Source organism: Phlebotomus papatasi, chromosome 1, assembly GCF_024763615.1.
Source record: "Phlebotomus papatasi isolate M1 chromosome 1, Ppap_2.1, whole genome shotgun sequence".
Classification (NCBI taxonomy): Eukaryota; Metazoa; Arthropoda; class Insecta; order Diptera; family Psychodidae; genus Phlebotomus; species Phlebotomus papatasi.
The window spans coordinates 35,099,125-35,114,508 of record NC_077222.1 but is presented as its reverse complement, the minus strand read 5'-3'; the positions used below and the strand labels follow the sequence as shown (position 1 = coordinate 35,114,508).

Genomic DNA, 15,384 nt, shown 5'->3' with positions numbered 1-15,384 from the left:
TTCAGCATGGAGCTTTAAAGCGCGCCAAATATGCCGAAGAAGAGATTCCGCCGCATGATAAGAATCTCTCAAGGATAGAAACTTTTTATATGGATTTCCTTCTATTGCACGCACTTTCTATAAATATCACAGAATTCGCGCAACTTTTCGCAATATTTGACCCAAAAATTACCTTCAGTCGCTACTTAGAATCGCAGAATGATAGAGGTGGAAGATGAGAGTCCAAGAAGTGAGGAGCTTCAGGAAGACATCAAGTGGGTTTACCGCGAGAGATTCCGGAAGCTTGTAAACCGCGTGGTGATGTTCAATATATGGCAAAGAGGAACTGCACAGGACCTTTCAGCAGCACGAAATTTGGATGTGAAAATAAGGCTCAGTGGACCGAGATCTTTCATCATCCAAAAGGTTAGTGAATATTTTATTTTTTCCACAAAAGCAATTACTATAATTGTATTAAAATAATTTACAGGATTGTGATATTTTACAAATCCCTCCACAGAAGAGAACAACAGAACAAAATGGACTTATTTTCAGAATTCTCAACAGAACCATCTGCCTCAGGAGATTTCCGAAAGTGAATTGAAAATTATGCTTGATATTTATATAGAATGCTTATCATTCTTTTATTTCAGGATATCCGAGAAGGTCTGTCTCATGTGATTTACTACAACTGCTACGGAAAAGGAAGGACAGTGGTTAAGGAAGGACATGATGCTACTGGGTTGTATATCCTCATCAATGGAGAGATAACAGTGTTCAAGAGACTATGGGACAATGAAAATCTCACTTTTAGGTAAGAAGAATTAATGTTATAAATTAATTTTTTTTGAGTAAATTTTAGTAAATTAAAAACAAAAGTAATATCAGACCCAAACTCAAAATTCACTAATTACTTTCTGCATTTTCTGCACTAATTTCTGACTTCTAAGCAAAAAGCGGATGAATTCAGAATTTTTAAAAAAAATTAATTAATTTAAAAAAGGCGATTTAAAAATATATTGATATACAAAACAGAGGAAATAAAAATTACAGAAAAATCATGGTAATACAGCGGCAATAAATATCAAAAGAAAAAAAATGATCTGAGCAGTAAGATATCATATTTTGATCAGTAAGAAAACTGTATCTTTACAAAAATGTGTCTAATTTATATGATTTAACTTCCGATATAGTTGCATGTAAAATTGTATGCTTTTTATTTTCCCTTTGCAAAACTTCGATAAAAATTTATGGTTAATTCGTTCTAATCTTGAAAGAACTGAAAATAATGTTATAATAAAAAGTTGAATCTACTCTACATAATCACCCTTTTCATACATTGGAATAAGATTCTTGAAAGATTATAGAAAAATTCGGATTTAAATTGATTTAGAATCGATTTTTCAATATATTTTCGATATATTATATATATATATATATATATATATATATATATATATATATATATATATATATATATATATATATATATATATATCTAAAGTATTGTAGTTTCTTTTTCCAAAACGGTTTCGTTTTAAAAAAATTGGAAGCATAAAAAATAATTAAAATTAATTATCATTATGAGAATTTAAAAATTCGTCATTTTTGAGCTTAAAAATTTATTATATAGCAAATAGCCGGAGACTTGGAAAAAATATCCTTACTTCAACCTTCTACTTTGCAATTACGTACAAACATAAGGAAAAAAATAACTTTAGGTAGGGTAAAGTGGTACAAGTTGGACAATGCAATGGTATAATTTGGACAGGACTTTTTGTCTTGATAAATTTAGTAGGGGAGACCGGGGAGGTTTGGGACACTTTTTCATGTTTTAACTTTGAGACACTATTCCAAAAAACCACGATAGTGTATTACAATTTTATGCGGTCTATAGGATACTTACTTATGGGTATTGACTTTATAAAAAGTACTCGATAGAACTTGGAAAACAACTGAGTTTTCTTGGAGAGGATAAAACATTTTACTTGACGCTTTGTCCCAAACCTCCCCGATGTGGGGCATTATGGGACGCAAAAGGTGATGTTTGGGACGCGTTTTTTACGCATAATTTGTATTACTGGAACACGTTAATTAATTTTAAATACCAAATTCAAAATATTTCTGAGAGAAATAAAAATGTTTCATCTTTTATTTACACTTAGAAATTAATATCAATTTTATTTGTACAGTAGAGTCATTTATTGTCAATCAATTATTTAAAATATTTTCTTCTTATTTTCCAACTACCTTTCTTTTCTTTTTTTTTAATTCTAAATATTGCAATCATGATTATGAAATTCCTCAGGCGAGTAGATTTTCTTGCAACTCTTAGTTTTGAACCCATTGATGGATTCCTGTTTGATTTTACGACAACTGCATTGTACCTGTTTTCTCATTATTTCTCTGAATTATCTCTCGCCTTGCCTTTTCTGGACAACTTGTTCGAGAAAATTTCGAAAAAAATCGTTATTAACTATATTAGGCAAAGATGGAATATTCTCTGAGAAGGAATTATTGATTCCCAAGACAATGATGGTTTAATTGTCCCTGTAGTTAGAGAAATCTGCTCCACTGGTAAACTTTGCACAAGAGGGAGATTTCCAGTAGAAACTGGGCATTACTCTTCATTTTGACAATAAACAATTGCATACCACCTACAATCTTGTCGAAAATCAACGTCCCATTCATCCCCTGACAGGTGTCCCAAACATCCCCACGTGTAGTTTTGGTATTTCAAAACCTTTATGTAAAAAACAAGAGCGTATAATCTCTGAAACTTTTATAAAAATATGTTCCCAGTTTACACTGATATCTAATGAGATAAAAAATTTTGATTATATATCGCTGATATAAAATACAAAGAGGAAAACTGAGACGTCAAAATATACGATTTTTATCATTTTTTTTAAAAATGTTCATAGAAATAAAACAATAAAACTGAGGATATTCATTCTTTTAGTCAAGATACATCTTAATATTGCCTACGATACAGTAATGATTAAATCCCATTTATTTAAAAAATAAATTGAAAAAATCGCCTTGTCCCACACTACCCCTGTCCCAAACCTCCCCGGTCTCCCCTACTTCATTTCTATTTGTATATTTTTAATGCTTTAGTTTTATAATTTGGTTCCTTGTGCTTAAAAACAAATTTTGTACTGTATTTATCAAGAAAAAAGCCATGTCCAACTTGTAACACTAATTCCAAATTATAACACTTTACCCTAGTCAGGAAAAATTATTTTCTTTATGGGACACCGGTGTTCCAATCGTCCTTAAATGGTTAATTTTTAAAAAAATGAAATATAGAATCTTAACAGTATAAGACCTAGAATATTTATTCTTTTGGGCAAGATACCTCTTAATGTCGTCGAATGTTTTAATGGATTTAATTCCATATTTATCTTGATAACCAATTAGTAGATCGCCTGGTTCCAAAACTCTCAGGTCTCCCTAAGTACAAGAAGTTAATAAGGTAGAGTTATTTCGGTTTGAAAAAACTTGTAAAAATTTTCTTTAAAACCGGATCTATTCGTACTATGGAAGGCAGACCGGTCATTATGTGATTATGAAACCGATCTAAAGTAAATGATTCATATCACAGCATGTACAGTAGGTGTGATTACGAAAAAAACCACACCAAATTTACTTGTCAAATCCGTAATATTCATCCAAGTTTGAATCAGAGATTAATTCTAAAAAAAAATTTTAAAATCCAAAATAACATGTGAAATAAAATATCTAGGTATGAGCTATTAAATTAAATTAAAGTAAATTAAAAGAAATAGACACCACTGCGAGAAGCATCTATAACTTCAATACAAATGGCCAATGGGATTTTAATCTTTGGGAAGAAGCTATTGCTAGCACCATTTAAAATTTTAAATCTCTTTGATTCCACACGACTTTTTGCTTAATTTTAGTGGTCTCTCTTAATTTAGCCATTATTTTTCATTTTTTTTTTTAATTTCGTAAAGGTCTTTCTCTTTAGTGGATCTAATACGTAAGATATTACTTATTATCTGCAGCAAATTGGACATGGTAAAATTAGTAAAATTTAAATTTAAAAATAATAAAAATCAGTAAATGAAAATGTCCGAAAATTTGAAAAATATTCTTGGCACATATAAACCAAGAAATCATAAACCATCTTGGTGATCTTGGTATTATAAAGCTAATTTAAATGGATTTAGGCGTAAGTGGGGCACCTTTGAAATTGGGATTTTTCTCCCATGTTTAAGTGGAATTGAGCCATATCATAATGCAATTTAGCTTTTTAATCTGTCTATGCAGATAAATTATATCACGATAAGGCTCAATTTTATTTAAAAAGAGGTAAAAATTCCCAATTTCAAAGGTGCCCTACTTTCAAAGATGGTCCACTTCCCCCTATATGTCAAGATGTTAATGTGTTTTCTTGTGAGAGTTTTCTTGTGAGATTACAAACAATTTCTCATACTTTTTACCGACCAATTTGTCTTCTGAATCAATTAAAACCTGTGTTATTTTTACCCAATATAGAACTCTAACATTGTTTTCTTTAAATTGTAAAAATGTTGTGGGATAGTCAACACCAGATACTGATAAGAAATATTTTTATTAACTTTATGAAAATGTACTAAAATAACTTATTTCCATATCTCAGTATGGTTTAACACACAGTGGAGGAAGTTGACTGATTTCCTACATAATGACTATTTATTGATAAGCCCAGCTCACTGAAGACGTTAAGACGCTTTTATAACTCTAAATATTATGGCCAATATCAATCAGAGATTCTAGTTATCAAATAAAATTTTGCTACTGTCGAAGGTTCTAATTTGAAGCAAAAGATAAATTTAATCATTTTAGTCTAATATAAAAAAATCTTATAAAAGAACTGTTCTAGCAATATTAAAAAATTAAAACATTTATTTAAATTTCCCTTAATATCATAAAATCGGATTAGCAGCTAGCATACACGCACGCACGAGATGAAGTGCGGCTCACTATAATAAAAATGATTGTTGAGCAAACCTCTACTTAACATGATAAAAGTTGGTCAGACCACCCCTCCGCTCACACCAGCCTCTTTTAAAGAAATACCTGTTTAAATTTTCTCCAAAAAATCCTGGCTAGATAAATACATTTCATCTGAAATATAATTATTAGGTAATTATTCACAAAATTAAAAGAATCAAAAATATTATACCACAAAAAACTTAATAATGTTAATTTGAATTATATAATGAATTATGTCTCCTAATAGAAAACTAACTTTATGTTAAATTCTTTAAGATAAACAATATTAAAGTTATTTATTTAGGTTATTAATTGATTTCATTTATGAATTCCAGAAATCAAGCTGTGCAGGCTCTCACTTCAGGGGAGCTTTTTGGAGAAGTTGGTCTACTTTTCGACATGCAACGTCTGGTCACGTGCGAAACGGCAAGTTAGTAATCCTCCTAAAATTCCCCAAAACACTTTCCCTTCAATTAATGACCACAGTGATTTATCACATGGCGTCGACAAGAAAAGCTCAACAACATCTCGAAAAGCTCCCTTTATTTTTCCATTTGGCATTTTTATACTCCACTTCCGTGCCAGGACTTTTGAATGAAGAAGGATTGTTTCGTGGGTTGTTGACAATTTTTATCCCATCCCATATAATCCACCTCATTGACTACATTTTCCCATCCATTTAGAGGCAATGGCGGGAAAAAAGGCCACAAAAAAAGTTCTCGGGGTGCATTTTGGGCTTTTTGTGGGTGGTCTGGCATAAATTTTCAATCCTTTGTCATCGCGGAATGTCGCGTTATCAGGAATGAGACACGGAGCGATGAAATTGCGTGACTAATGCTTCTGGTTCAAATCTATCCATCAGGAAAGAAATGGGAATCGATTGTGTTTTGGAATTTTTGTCGTGATTCTGTGTATTGAAATTTGACGATAAAATAATCAAGAGGGGTTGGGGGAGTTGATGGAAAAAGAAAGGATTATTTTTTTTCCATTCACCCACATTGACAGACTTCATGTTGCCGATGGGATTGGGGAACATTATGTAGCGAGTTTTTCGATAGAATGCATTCACAATACGGAAGAGCTTTTAGTTCAGCTGAAAGCGCCAGAGTGATAGGACTGAAGGATTAAACTGTATTTCTTATATTTTGTTAATTAGCTACTTGTGAACTGTTTTTTGTGACAAAACAAGACTTCGAGGTGCATCTCCGGACGATTTTACAGGAGCAATGGAATCAGAAGAAGGAGATTCTGGACCGCCCCATCTTTCATGAATACTTTCAGCACTTCTCAGATAAGCAGGTGAGTTTTCCAGAAAGTTTTTCTGAAGTAAATAAATCGAAAGTGAATAAAGCTGTTGCAGAAGTTTCCACATCAACACTCTTTCAAGAAATTACATTCAAAAGTTACGCTTCTTATTCAATAGATTAAACATCATTTTCTCACTTTACAAGATTGATTCCATTTATATTTATTTTATAGAACTCTTCTAGAGTAAAAGCTCTGTAAAGCTAACCAAGTAACTATTAAGTATTCTAGAATATTTTTTAACGTTCAGCAGTAAATTATTGTCGTAATTTAGTAACTCACAACAAAAAACCCAAAATCAATGCAATTTGTATTGACCGTAGGGGAAAGTAGGGCACCTGTGAATTGGGGCAGATTTCAAATTAGGCTTTTTACTCCTACTTTTAAATGAAACTGGTTGTTCCTATCAGGGGTGTAACAACGGGGAGGGGCAGAGGTACATTGCCCCCTCTCCCTGAGAAGACCAATCTCTGTTTCAAAATTTGCAAAAAAATTTTCCATTGTTCTTCTCCAAAATCAAAACTCGGTAAAATATTTCCACATTTTTGTGATAAATTAACCCTCTAACGGGTAAGACCGCCTCCAGGCGGTCTTCACAAAAATCACATTTACAGCGACAATATAGGTTTTATTTATTTAAAAGTGCTATAGTGTCCTCGGTAATAGTCTTATAAACATCTCCTGAAAGTTTGAACTCATTTTGACTCTTCATTTTGTTGCTATTCCCAGTTTTGTGTGACAGGTCAGTGAAAAAGCAACAAAAATATTTGTGCAAAAAAACTCATTTCCAATTTCCATAAAAATACCGATTTAAAGTTATCTGACTAAAATAAATTTATTTTTTACTGAAAGATATGTCATTCTACTTTGTATATTTTATGTAAAAAATTTGTAAAAACTAAAAATGTGAATTTTAGAAGCAAAAAGAGTTTCAAAAAAATTTTATATTTTCTCACCTAGCGCCTAAACTGAAAAAGATAATGAAGAATGAATGGTTTTTTCGACTTTATTGGATCATAATTATCCTATTCCTATTCCTATCCTATTCCTAGTTATTTGGTATTCATGTATTGATCTTTAAATAAACAATCCCTCTATTCCGAAATAAGTCGTACGTTTGCTAGTACATTTTATTTATTTTTTTAGAATGTACGACTTATTTCGGGACAGAGAGAGTACTATTTTTCAAGTTTCAAAGATCAATAAAAGTTATAGTTTATGAATTCGAGAGCGTCTTTGTAAAATATATGAAAATCAAAACCTTTTTAAACTTGCCTCTGTGGTTAAAGACTTCTTTTGAATGTAAAGCCTCTACACATTATTGGGAGCAATTTTCGTCAAAAATCGCATTTTTGATAGAATTTTTACGTTTCTACCTACAGCACTGCAAGCACTTTCTTTCAAAAACGATTTTTTTTAAGGAAAGAAATGTTTAGAGTTCATAAGGAGCAATTTTCGCCGAAAGCTGTTCTCTTAACAGATTTTTTTGTACATTTCTTCCTGGAGGAAATACCGTCAATCAAGATCAACCCTTAAACATTTATGAACCCTCTTGGTTTCGTTGTTTTTATTAAAAAACGATGTTTGAAAAGTTATGTTTAATAAAAATGATTGTATTTTCGAAAATACAGAGTCGAAAGCCAAAGACTATCGAGTAAATTTGCGTGCACTTGAGCAAACATCAAAAATTTTGACACAAGCACGTGATTTCCAGATTTTTTCTAGTTTTTCTTGGTTTAAATATAAAACAAACTTATGAAAATCGAAAATTATTTTAATTTTTCTTCATATAATAATTATGAGATACACATTTCACGTTAAATAGGGAGTGCTGCGACAAAACGCTCTAGTGAAGTACTTTAGACAGCCATTTTGTAATTTTTTTTCGAAAAAAAATAAAGACTTGATCGTGTCCTTCTCGTATGAAAAATCGCATAAAACCAGAAAAAGAAAACAGTTAATTTTTGGTCTTCTAATTTACAGTCCCCCTAATGCATTGTGAATTAAGGGGGGAATGTGAATTAGAAGACCAAAACTTAGCTGATTATTATTAACTAGGGTAAATTAAGCTAATTCAAAACCTGCTCCAATTGGAAATTTTTTGCTACTCCAAATGGAAACTTATTTTTTTCCATAATAAATACTCTAATTATATTTTTATTCATATATTTTCTGTGCTATATTTTTATTATTTAGTTCCTTGTGGTTCAAATGAAGCGTAAATCCATTCATATAAATAAGTTTTAACATTTAAAAGTCTCATTTCAATTGACAGTGTAACTTTTCACCGTCGAAAAAATTCATCGATCGACCATTTTTTCTTATGAAAAAGGCAAGTAAGCTGATTGTTGTTTTTTTATTTTTTTGACGTTTATGCACTATATCTAGCAAATTTTAGTGAAATTAAGTCTTAAACTTTATTGTTAACCATAAGTGAAGTGCTCAATTAAAATAATTACATATTTTCTGAACAAAAAGTACTTTTGTGAAATGTGCGCAAGTGCTTCAATGGGAAACACCGAAAATATGGGTTTATTGGAGCGATCTCCTTATTGTTTCAGATGGGAAAGGAAAATAAGACCAGTAAAAAGAACAAAACCTACACTTAAGAGCAACTCAACAAAGCTTTGGAAGCCTTTCGTCGTGGAAAATCACTAAAAGAGGTGTCTGTTTTGTTTCACGTTCCGAAATCAACACTTTATAATAAGCTTACTAGAAGATATCCGGAGGAATGCAGTGTGGGAAGGCGCCCCACTTTACCAAAGGTCATGGAAGACGAGCTTGTTGAATGGATTTTGGAATGCGCTGACAAATGGCATCCCATAACTAAGGATCAAGTCCTCGACACCGTGCAACTCATGTGTAAGAAATTCGAGATCACCAATGAGTTTGTAGATGGAAGGCCAGGATATGCTTGGTTCAGGAAGTTTTTGAAGAGACATCCAGAATTAAGCCGTCGTAAACCAGAATCATATACCACCCAAAGAGCCTGTGTTACCTCTGAGAACATCACTGACTGGTTTGAGAAAACCCGTGAATACTTAGAATCGAAAGATCTTCTAGAATTCCCTCCTGATCGCATCTTTAATCTAGACGAAACTGGTGTTATGCTTTCTCCCAAAGGCGAAAAGGTGGTCCATTCTCCACTGAGCTTTACCTGGAAAATGATGGAGACAGATTGAAACCAAGAAATCTTGCAAGGGTATTATCAAATGCATTGCCACTCTTAAATCTCGAAAATATAGCAAAAAGTGGATTTAGAGGATACGGCTTGTTACCATTTGATCGTAACGGTATTGACAATGCAAATTTTCTTAAACGGTTCAAAAGATGATCAAAAAGTAAAAGAGCAAAAAGGCGAGAATGAGGATACTAAAAATGTCATCTAAAAAAATGATTAAATAAACTATTTTCTTAATCACTTAGTGTTTGTCTCCAATTGGAAAATTTCCCTTGTCTCCATTTGGATTAAATTGTTTCCAATAGAAGCATTTTGCACTTGTGTATTTTTCTTGTATTAAAGTAGTTTTCAAACTCAATTTAAAGAATTTGCACTAAATAGTAACATTCTAGAAGAGTCAAGGAGCAAATTTATGTAATTCTCTTCAGAAAAAAAATATGAACTTAATGTGTTGAATCTTCTGTCAAAGTTAAAGCGTCTGGAAATGGTTTTGAATTAGGACAGTTACCCTACTCCCTTATTTCAGGAAAATCTGCAGTTCGTAATTTTTATCTGAGAAAAAAATCAATTTCCATTAGTGCATTTCATAGTTTAACTAAGAAAACCCGAAGAAAATCGTTAAAACAAAACTTTTTTTTCAAGGTTTTTGAAAAAAGATACATTTTGGGGCAAAATTTTGACTTTCACATGCTCTAAAAAAATGAAGAATAAGTTTTCATCAATTCTTTTAGTTCAGCTAGAAGAGAATTTAATGCTGAAGAGAATAAGCCTTTAATCAATTCATTTGGTCTATAAGTTTTTTCTTAATCTTTCCCGCAAATTCGACAAAAATTTAAAAATGAGAAGTGGAGAAAAAACACGCCTCAAATTTTTGGATGCTCCCTAGTGTGTAGAGTCCATTAAGGATGAGTATATTTTGAAAAATTTGAAAAGTAAAAAAAATGTTTGCCCCCCCCCCCCCCCCGTGAGCAAATTTCGTTCCTACTCCCCTGGTTCCTATCATGTGATATAATTTAGCTCCACGCACCAGTTGTGAATCTAAATGACATTATGACATTATGGCTCAATTCCTTTTTAGAAATAGAAGAAAAAGCCCAATTTCAAAGGCGCCCCACTTCCCCCTAGCTTTCTTTTTTCTACGGGTGACACAATTTTGAGATAATTCTAATCTTTAGAGATCTTAAATTTACTTAATGACCATAAAATTTACTTTTTGTGCTATCCATGATTGCGATTTTATTTATTAATGAAATTCGTTTTGCAGTGGGAAAATATCCAAGTTACGTTTTCTTAATTCAGATAATCTTTTGCTACTTGGGTACAGTACATAAATACAGACTTTATTTTTTTCTTTATTCTTATAGATCCGTGAAGCTTGTGTCCTCTCAAAGTTACACAAATACAACCGGGATGAGATTGTCTTCAATGAAGATAGTGGTCTCAAAAGCTTTGTGTATTTTGTGCTTTCTGGTCAGTGCTCCATCATTCAATGTCTGAAAGTTGATCAATCAAAAAAGAGGCCAAGATTAATCCCCCTAGAAGCTGGCGAGAGAAGAAGGTCCGAAAATATCCTGGACAAACTCAAGGAACTTCAACTGAAGAAACAGTCCACAATTGATGATGATAATCGATCTGAAGAAATGAAAGATTCTGTGTCAGATACGTTGAATCCACCAAATTCTCACAGCTATTTTGTAGTAGTTGGAACTTACAAGACAGGAGCAATTTTCGGTCTTGGTGAGGAGATGAACCACCGAACTGTTGTGGCTAGGAGACTCACAGAATGCCTACTACTGCCAAGGTACTGGTTAATGCAGAAGGAACAGAACATTGGGAATGTGTGGAGTAGAACCAAAATCTACTTGAATCTCACTTTGCCATCGAGAGAAGCGACATTTGAAGAATTTCTCAGGAAGAGACGCTGGAAGAGATTCAAGAAAGATCGGATGATTGAGTATCTTGACCGAAAGAGTGATCATCAAATCACTGCTCGTCTTCAAGATGTTCCAATTCTCTGTCGGATGGAAAATGGCTTGTGAGAAATTATCCCACCCAATATTCTTTATCATTTATTCATGAGTATATTTCTTTATTTTTTTTTGTACAGAGAAATAACAATTTCTTAATGGATTGTCTTTAAAACATTTAACTATTTGATGTTGTAGGTAGATGTAAAAGCAGTCAAATTTACGGTTTTGAGTCATTTGAATAAATCATATTAAAAACATCATCTCATTTAAATATCTCTCTAATTAGCTCTCGTTTTGATCTTTCTCCAGCGCAACGTCTTTGCCTCTTAAATTATACAACTTAATAAATATATAATAAGCTAAACATTATTTTTTCGAGAAAAAAATGTGGCAATTATCCATCTGCATCTCTCTCCCATGATTTTTTTTCTTAGCATGGCTCGCACGACTTGTTCCTCCAAATCACTTTGTCTTCTTTTCAATAGTGCCTGGGGACAAAAATTGCTCTAAATGTGACTTCGGGGAAATGAGGATTTGATGATGACTCAAATATATTTTGCATGTTATTTATCCTGGGCCAGAGCGGGAGAGGACGAAAAATCGCTAAAACACAATTTTACTTCCTGATAGTGGATCCCTTAGGCACTGAGTACCTTTGAACTATTGATTTGATTATAGCGTATTAGACAACTTCAGGGCAGATGTAGTTGAAAAACTCCTTAATGTAAATTTTGCTAAATCTGCCATAAAGTTGAATTAGTTCAACAGTTCTTAGATCTATCAGTGCATGGCCCAATAAGGCTTAGCCCCTACACAAAGTTCTGCTGTCGTCCGTTGACGAAGCCATTGAGGGGCGCTGTAATGCCATGATTTAGAGCCAAAACCCGTGTGATAATGTTAAGATCTTCCTCCTGTGATCTACCTGAGATACCCGACTGATACAAAAGATTCTGAAGCTGCTGATTGGCATTGTGTGCAGGAGACAGTTGTCTCAGTTGCTGCTGCTGCTGTTGGAAGTTGTTGTTGTTGAATCCAAAGTTACCCGTTTCACTGTCTTGACGAAATACTCGGGTCCTGTCTCCACCTGAGTGAAAAGTATTTGGTGGCTGGAAGGATGGTGGTTGACTATGAGGGTGGAAACTCGAGAAGGGTCTATGGGGAGCTTGAAGTGTTGAAGATAGGTGAGGAGGTTGTGAGAAGATATGCTGAGGGCCACGGAAGTTGGTGGGTTCTTTGACTGGAAGCTGCTGTTCCAACAGAATACCCGTGGGAGGTGTCAGAGAAACGCTAGACAGCAGTTGAACACTGTTGTCAGAATTCGGACGATTCAGGGAAATCGGAGGTCTCTGTTGCAGTCGGAACAATCGCTGTTCTTGTTCATAGCGTTGCTGACGAAGTCTCTGCTCTTCCAGACGAAGACGCTGCTCAAGGAGAATCTGTTGTTGACGCTGAAGATTTTGTGATTCCTGATAAAGTTGATGTTGTCGTAGAAGATGTTCCTGTTGTCGTTGCTGTGCTTGGAGGAAAGCGATCTTCTCCTCAAGCTCTCGTTGCTTGATCTCCAGAGCCTGTTGATAGGTGTTAGGAGTTGGCTTAACAGAGGACTGCGGAAGAGTCTGGATGGCAGGAACGGATTGAACTGTTGTTGCTGATTGTTGTTCAATTTGCTTGTAAATGGGCACAACTCTCTTGGGCAAGCCTTGCTCATCATGCTGGACACTGAAGGCTGCAACAAGAGGAGCCTGATGGATTTGCACCTCACGGACTTTCTCGATATTTTCGCCATATTCATTGGTTACAGGCTCCTCTGTTGTCGTTGTGACTGCTGTGGTTGTGGACGGAATGGTTGTTGTTGACGTGCTCTTCAGCAGCTCCTTTGACGGAGTGGTTTTGCCAATTTGTCGGTCATCTAGGATTTCATTGGCTTGCACATTAGCTGTGACACTCCTGGCCAGCTGAACGGTCTCAATCTTGATGTCACTGTCTTTCACGGGATCGGGCACACTGAAAACGATCTTCTTCTTCTCGGATTTATCCTGCTTCGGCGGTGACAGAGTAGTTTTGGGAAGTATGATGGTCTGGAAGATGGTGTCACTGTCGCTGTCCCGAGTGCTGCTATTGCGATCGATGATGTAGGTATGATACTGGACCAGTGGGGGCTTGTGGTCTGATGATGTGCTCTCTTCGAGCAACTCCTCAGACTGTGTGGTTGATGCCTCTCGTTCTGTGGTGGTGTTCTCGTCCTCCAGCTCTTCACGCTCGAGATTGCTTAGGGCTTTGAGGAGAGCCTTCCTCAGGACGGGATCTATCCGGACTGTTGGTGTGTCTATTTCATTGCTTGGAGCCGACAGGGATTCCGCCCATGAAGCGCACACCACAGTACTAAGAGTCACCCAGAAAATCTAAAAGAATGAGAGAGAAATCATTAACCACAATGCATTTTGCATTTATTTACTTATTCATTGCATTTTAACAAACTCAAAATATAAATTAGTCTTTAGCAATTCAATTTCATTTCCCAACAATGCAATTTCCATAAAACACGCATTTCAACAAGATGTTAAAAGTGCGTAACTACGAGATGAAAGAAGCAAATTTGCAAGGGATTTGCATGTTGTTGCGCTCCATTGATAAATTCATTTAAAAAAGAAATGTTTCGTCATAGCAGTGAAGAAGTTGTTAACCCCTTGGGGATCGTCTGATTTGGCGCGAAAGTGAAATTTTCATCGAACACGTGCTCAAAAATGAGCCAAACGGAGAATTCTGCCTAATTGCCACTTCAGAAGAAAATTTCGCGAAATTTATATTCTTGCTCTCACTCGAAAGTGTCTCCCCTTGAGATCATGATTTTTTTTTTAATTTCCATGCCACAATATTGTGAGCAAAAATTCCATAATATCACTAAATCGAGACTCGTCTTCGGTGTTTTTTTTCGCGCGCTGATCCTCAATGGTTTTGATGCTGCAAAACTTTCTTCCCAACCTCTGTTTGTCACTTGCATCTCTCTTTCTTACTGGTGAAATGCTCTTCACGGTGTGACCTTTACCATTTCTCCCATATACGAGAAGAATTTCTCATAAAGCTCTCTATGTCTGGTTGTTTGCTCAAAAGAGACCTTTTTGCATTGTTGTGCTGAATTACACTAATTCTGTTTATTATTTATTTACAACAGACAGATGTGGCGATGGTAAAAAAAAAGACTAACTAAACACCCACATGATCATAAAATCTCTCTATATGGTTTATCGCATAAGATCTTCATTGAGACACCCACCGAAGTGCGTTTCACATGATCTTCAAGCAATTGCAAATTTGCATGTGAAACATGACTTTTATGTTAGTCAATGGTTAAAGGTTAAATAGATTCCTAATGATTGTGGAACTTGTTGCACGAGTCAATTAAAATTTGTCCCTTAACACAATAAGCAATTTACTACGTAATCAATTGATTATGAGATATTACTAACACGCCTTAAATTCGGATAGGATGGTATTGAATTATTACAATATCATTGATCAAATTTCAGGATAGGGGAAAACAGGGCAAATTTGAGTAGAAATTCTACGTCTTATGTGAAAAAAAATCTTTGATAAACTTGTGAAGAAATTTTATTGTATAGAATTGCCAATTACCAAGTGGAAGGTGGAAGGCCCAAATATACAATATTTTATATAAATAAGTTAAATTACTGCACTGAGAGAAATCCGAAAAAGTTAAAATTACATTCTGGAAATATTAATTTTACCCTACAATATTGATCCAAAATCGGTGTAAATATTACCCTTTTTAGGTGTATTAGGGATTAAAGTTGCCTTTTTTCATGTTAATTTTAACCTTATAAAGGTGTAAAATTAACATTAAAAAATATTGATATATTTTTACACCTAAAAAGTGTTAAAGTTATGAGGAAAAAAAGTTAATCGCACCCTCTTTTTTTCTCAGTG

At 34.2% G+C, this 15,384-nt stretch overlaps 2 protein-coding genes across 2 annotated transcripts in view; one reads left to right on the top strand and one right to left on the bottom strand.

Annotated features, from left to right (window-relative positions):
• The first annotated feature begins 185 nt into the window (after window positions 1-185).
• On the top strand, window positions 186-11,601 carry LOC129798947 (cyclic nucleotide-binding domain-containing protein 2-like). The gene is made up of 6 exons (XM_055842465.1): window positions 186-405; window positions 470-574; window positions 633-793; window positions 5,319-5,413; window positions 6,140-6,282; window positions 10,834-11,601. The coding sequence occupies exons 1-6, from the start codon at window positions 199-201 to the stop codon at window positions 11,506-11,508; spliced, it is 1,386 nt and encodes a 461-aa protein (XP_055698440.1). The 5' UTR covers window positions 186-198; the 3' UTR covers window positions 11,509-11,601.
• Window positions 11,538-15,384, bottom strand: part of LOC129798946 (putative uncharacterized protein DDB_G0271606) — a 29,702-nt gene continuing 25,855 nt past the window's right edge. The window contains exon 2 of the mRNA XM_055842464.1: window positions 11,538-13,841. Within this exon, the coding sequence (XP_055698439.1) occupies window positions 12,249-13,841 (1,593 nt within the window). The 3' untranslated portion in view covers window positions 11,538-12,248. The remainder of the gene's footprint in view (window positions 13,842-15,384) is intronic.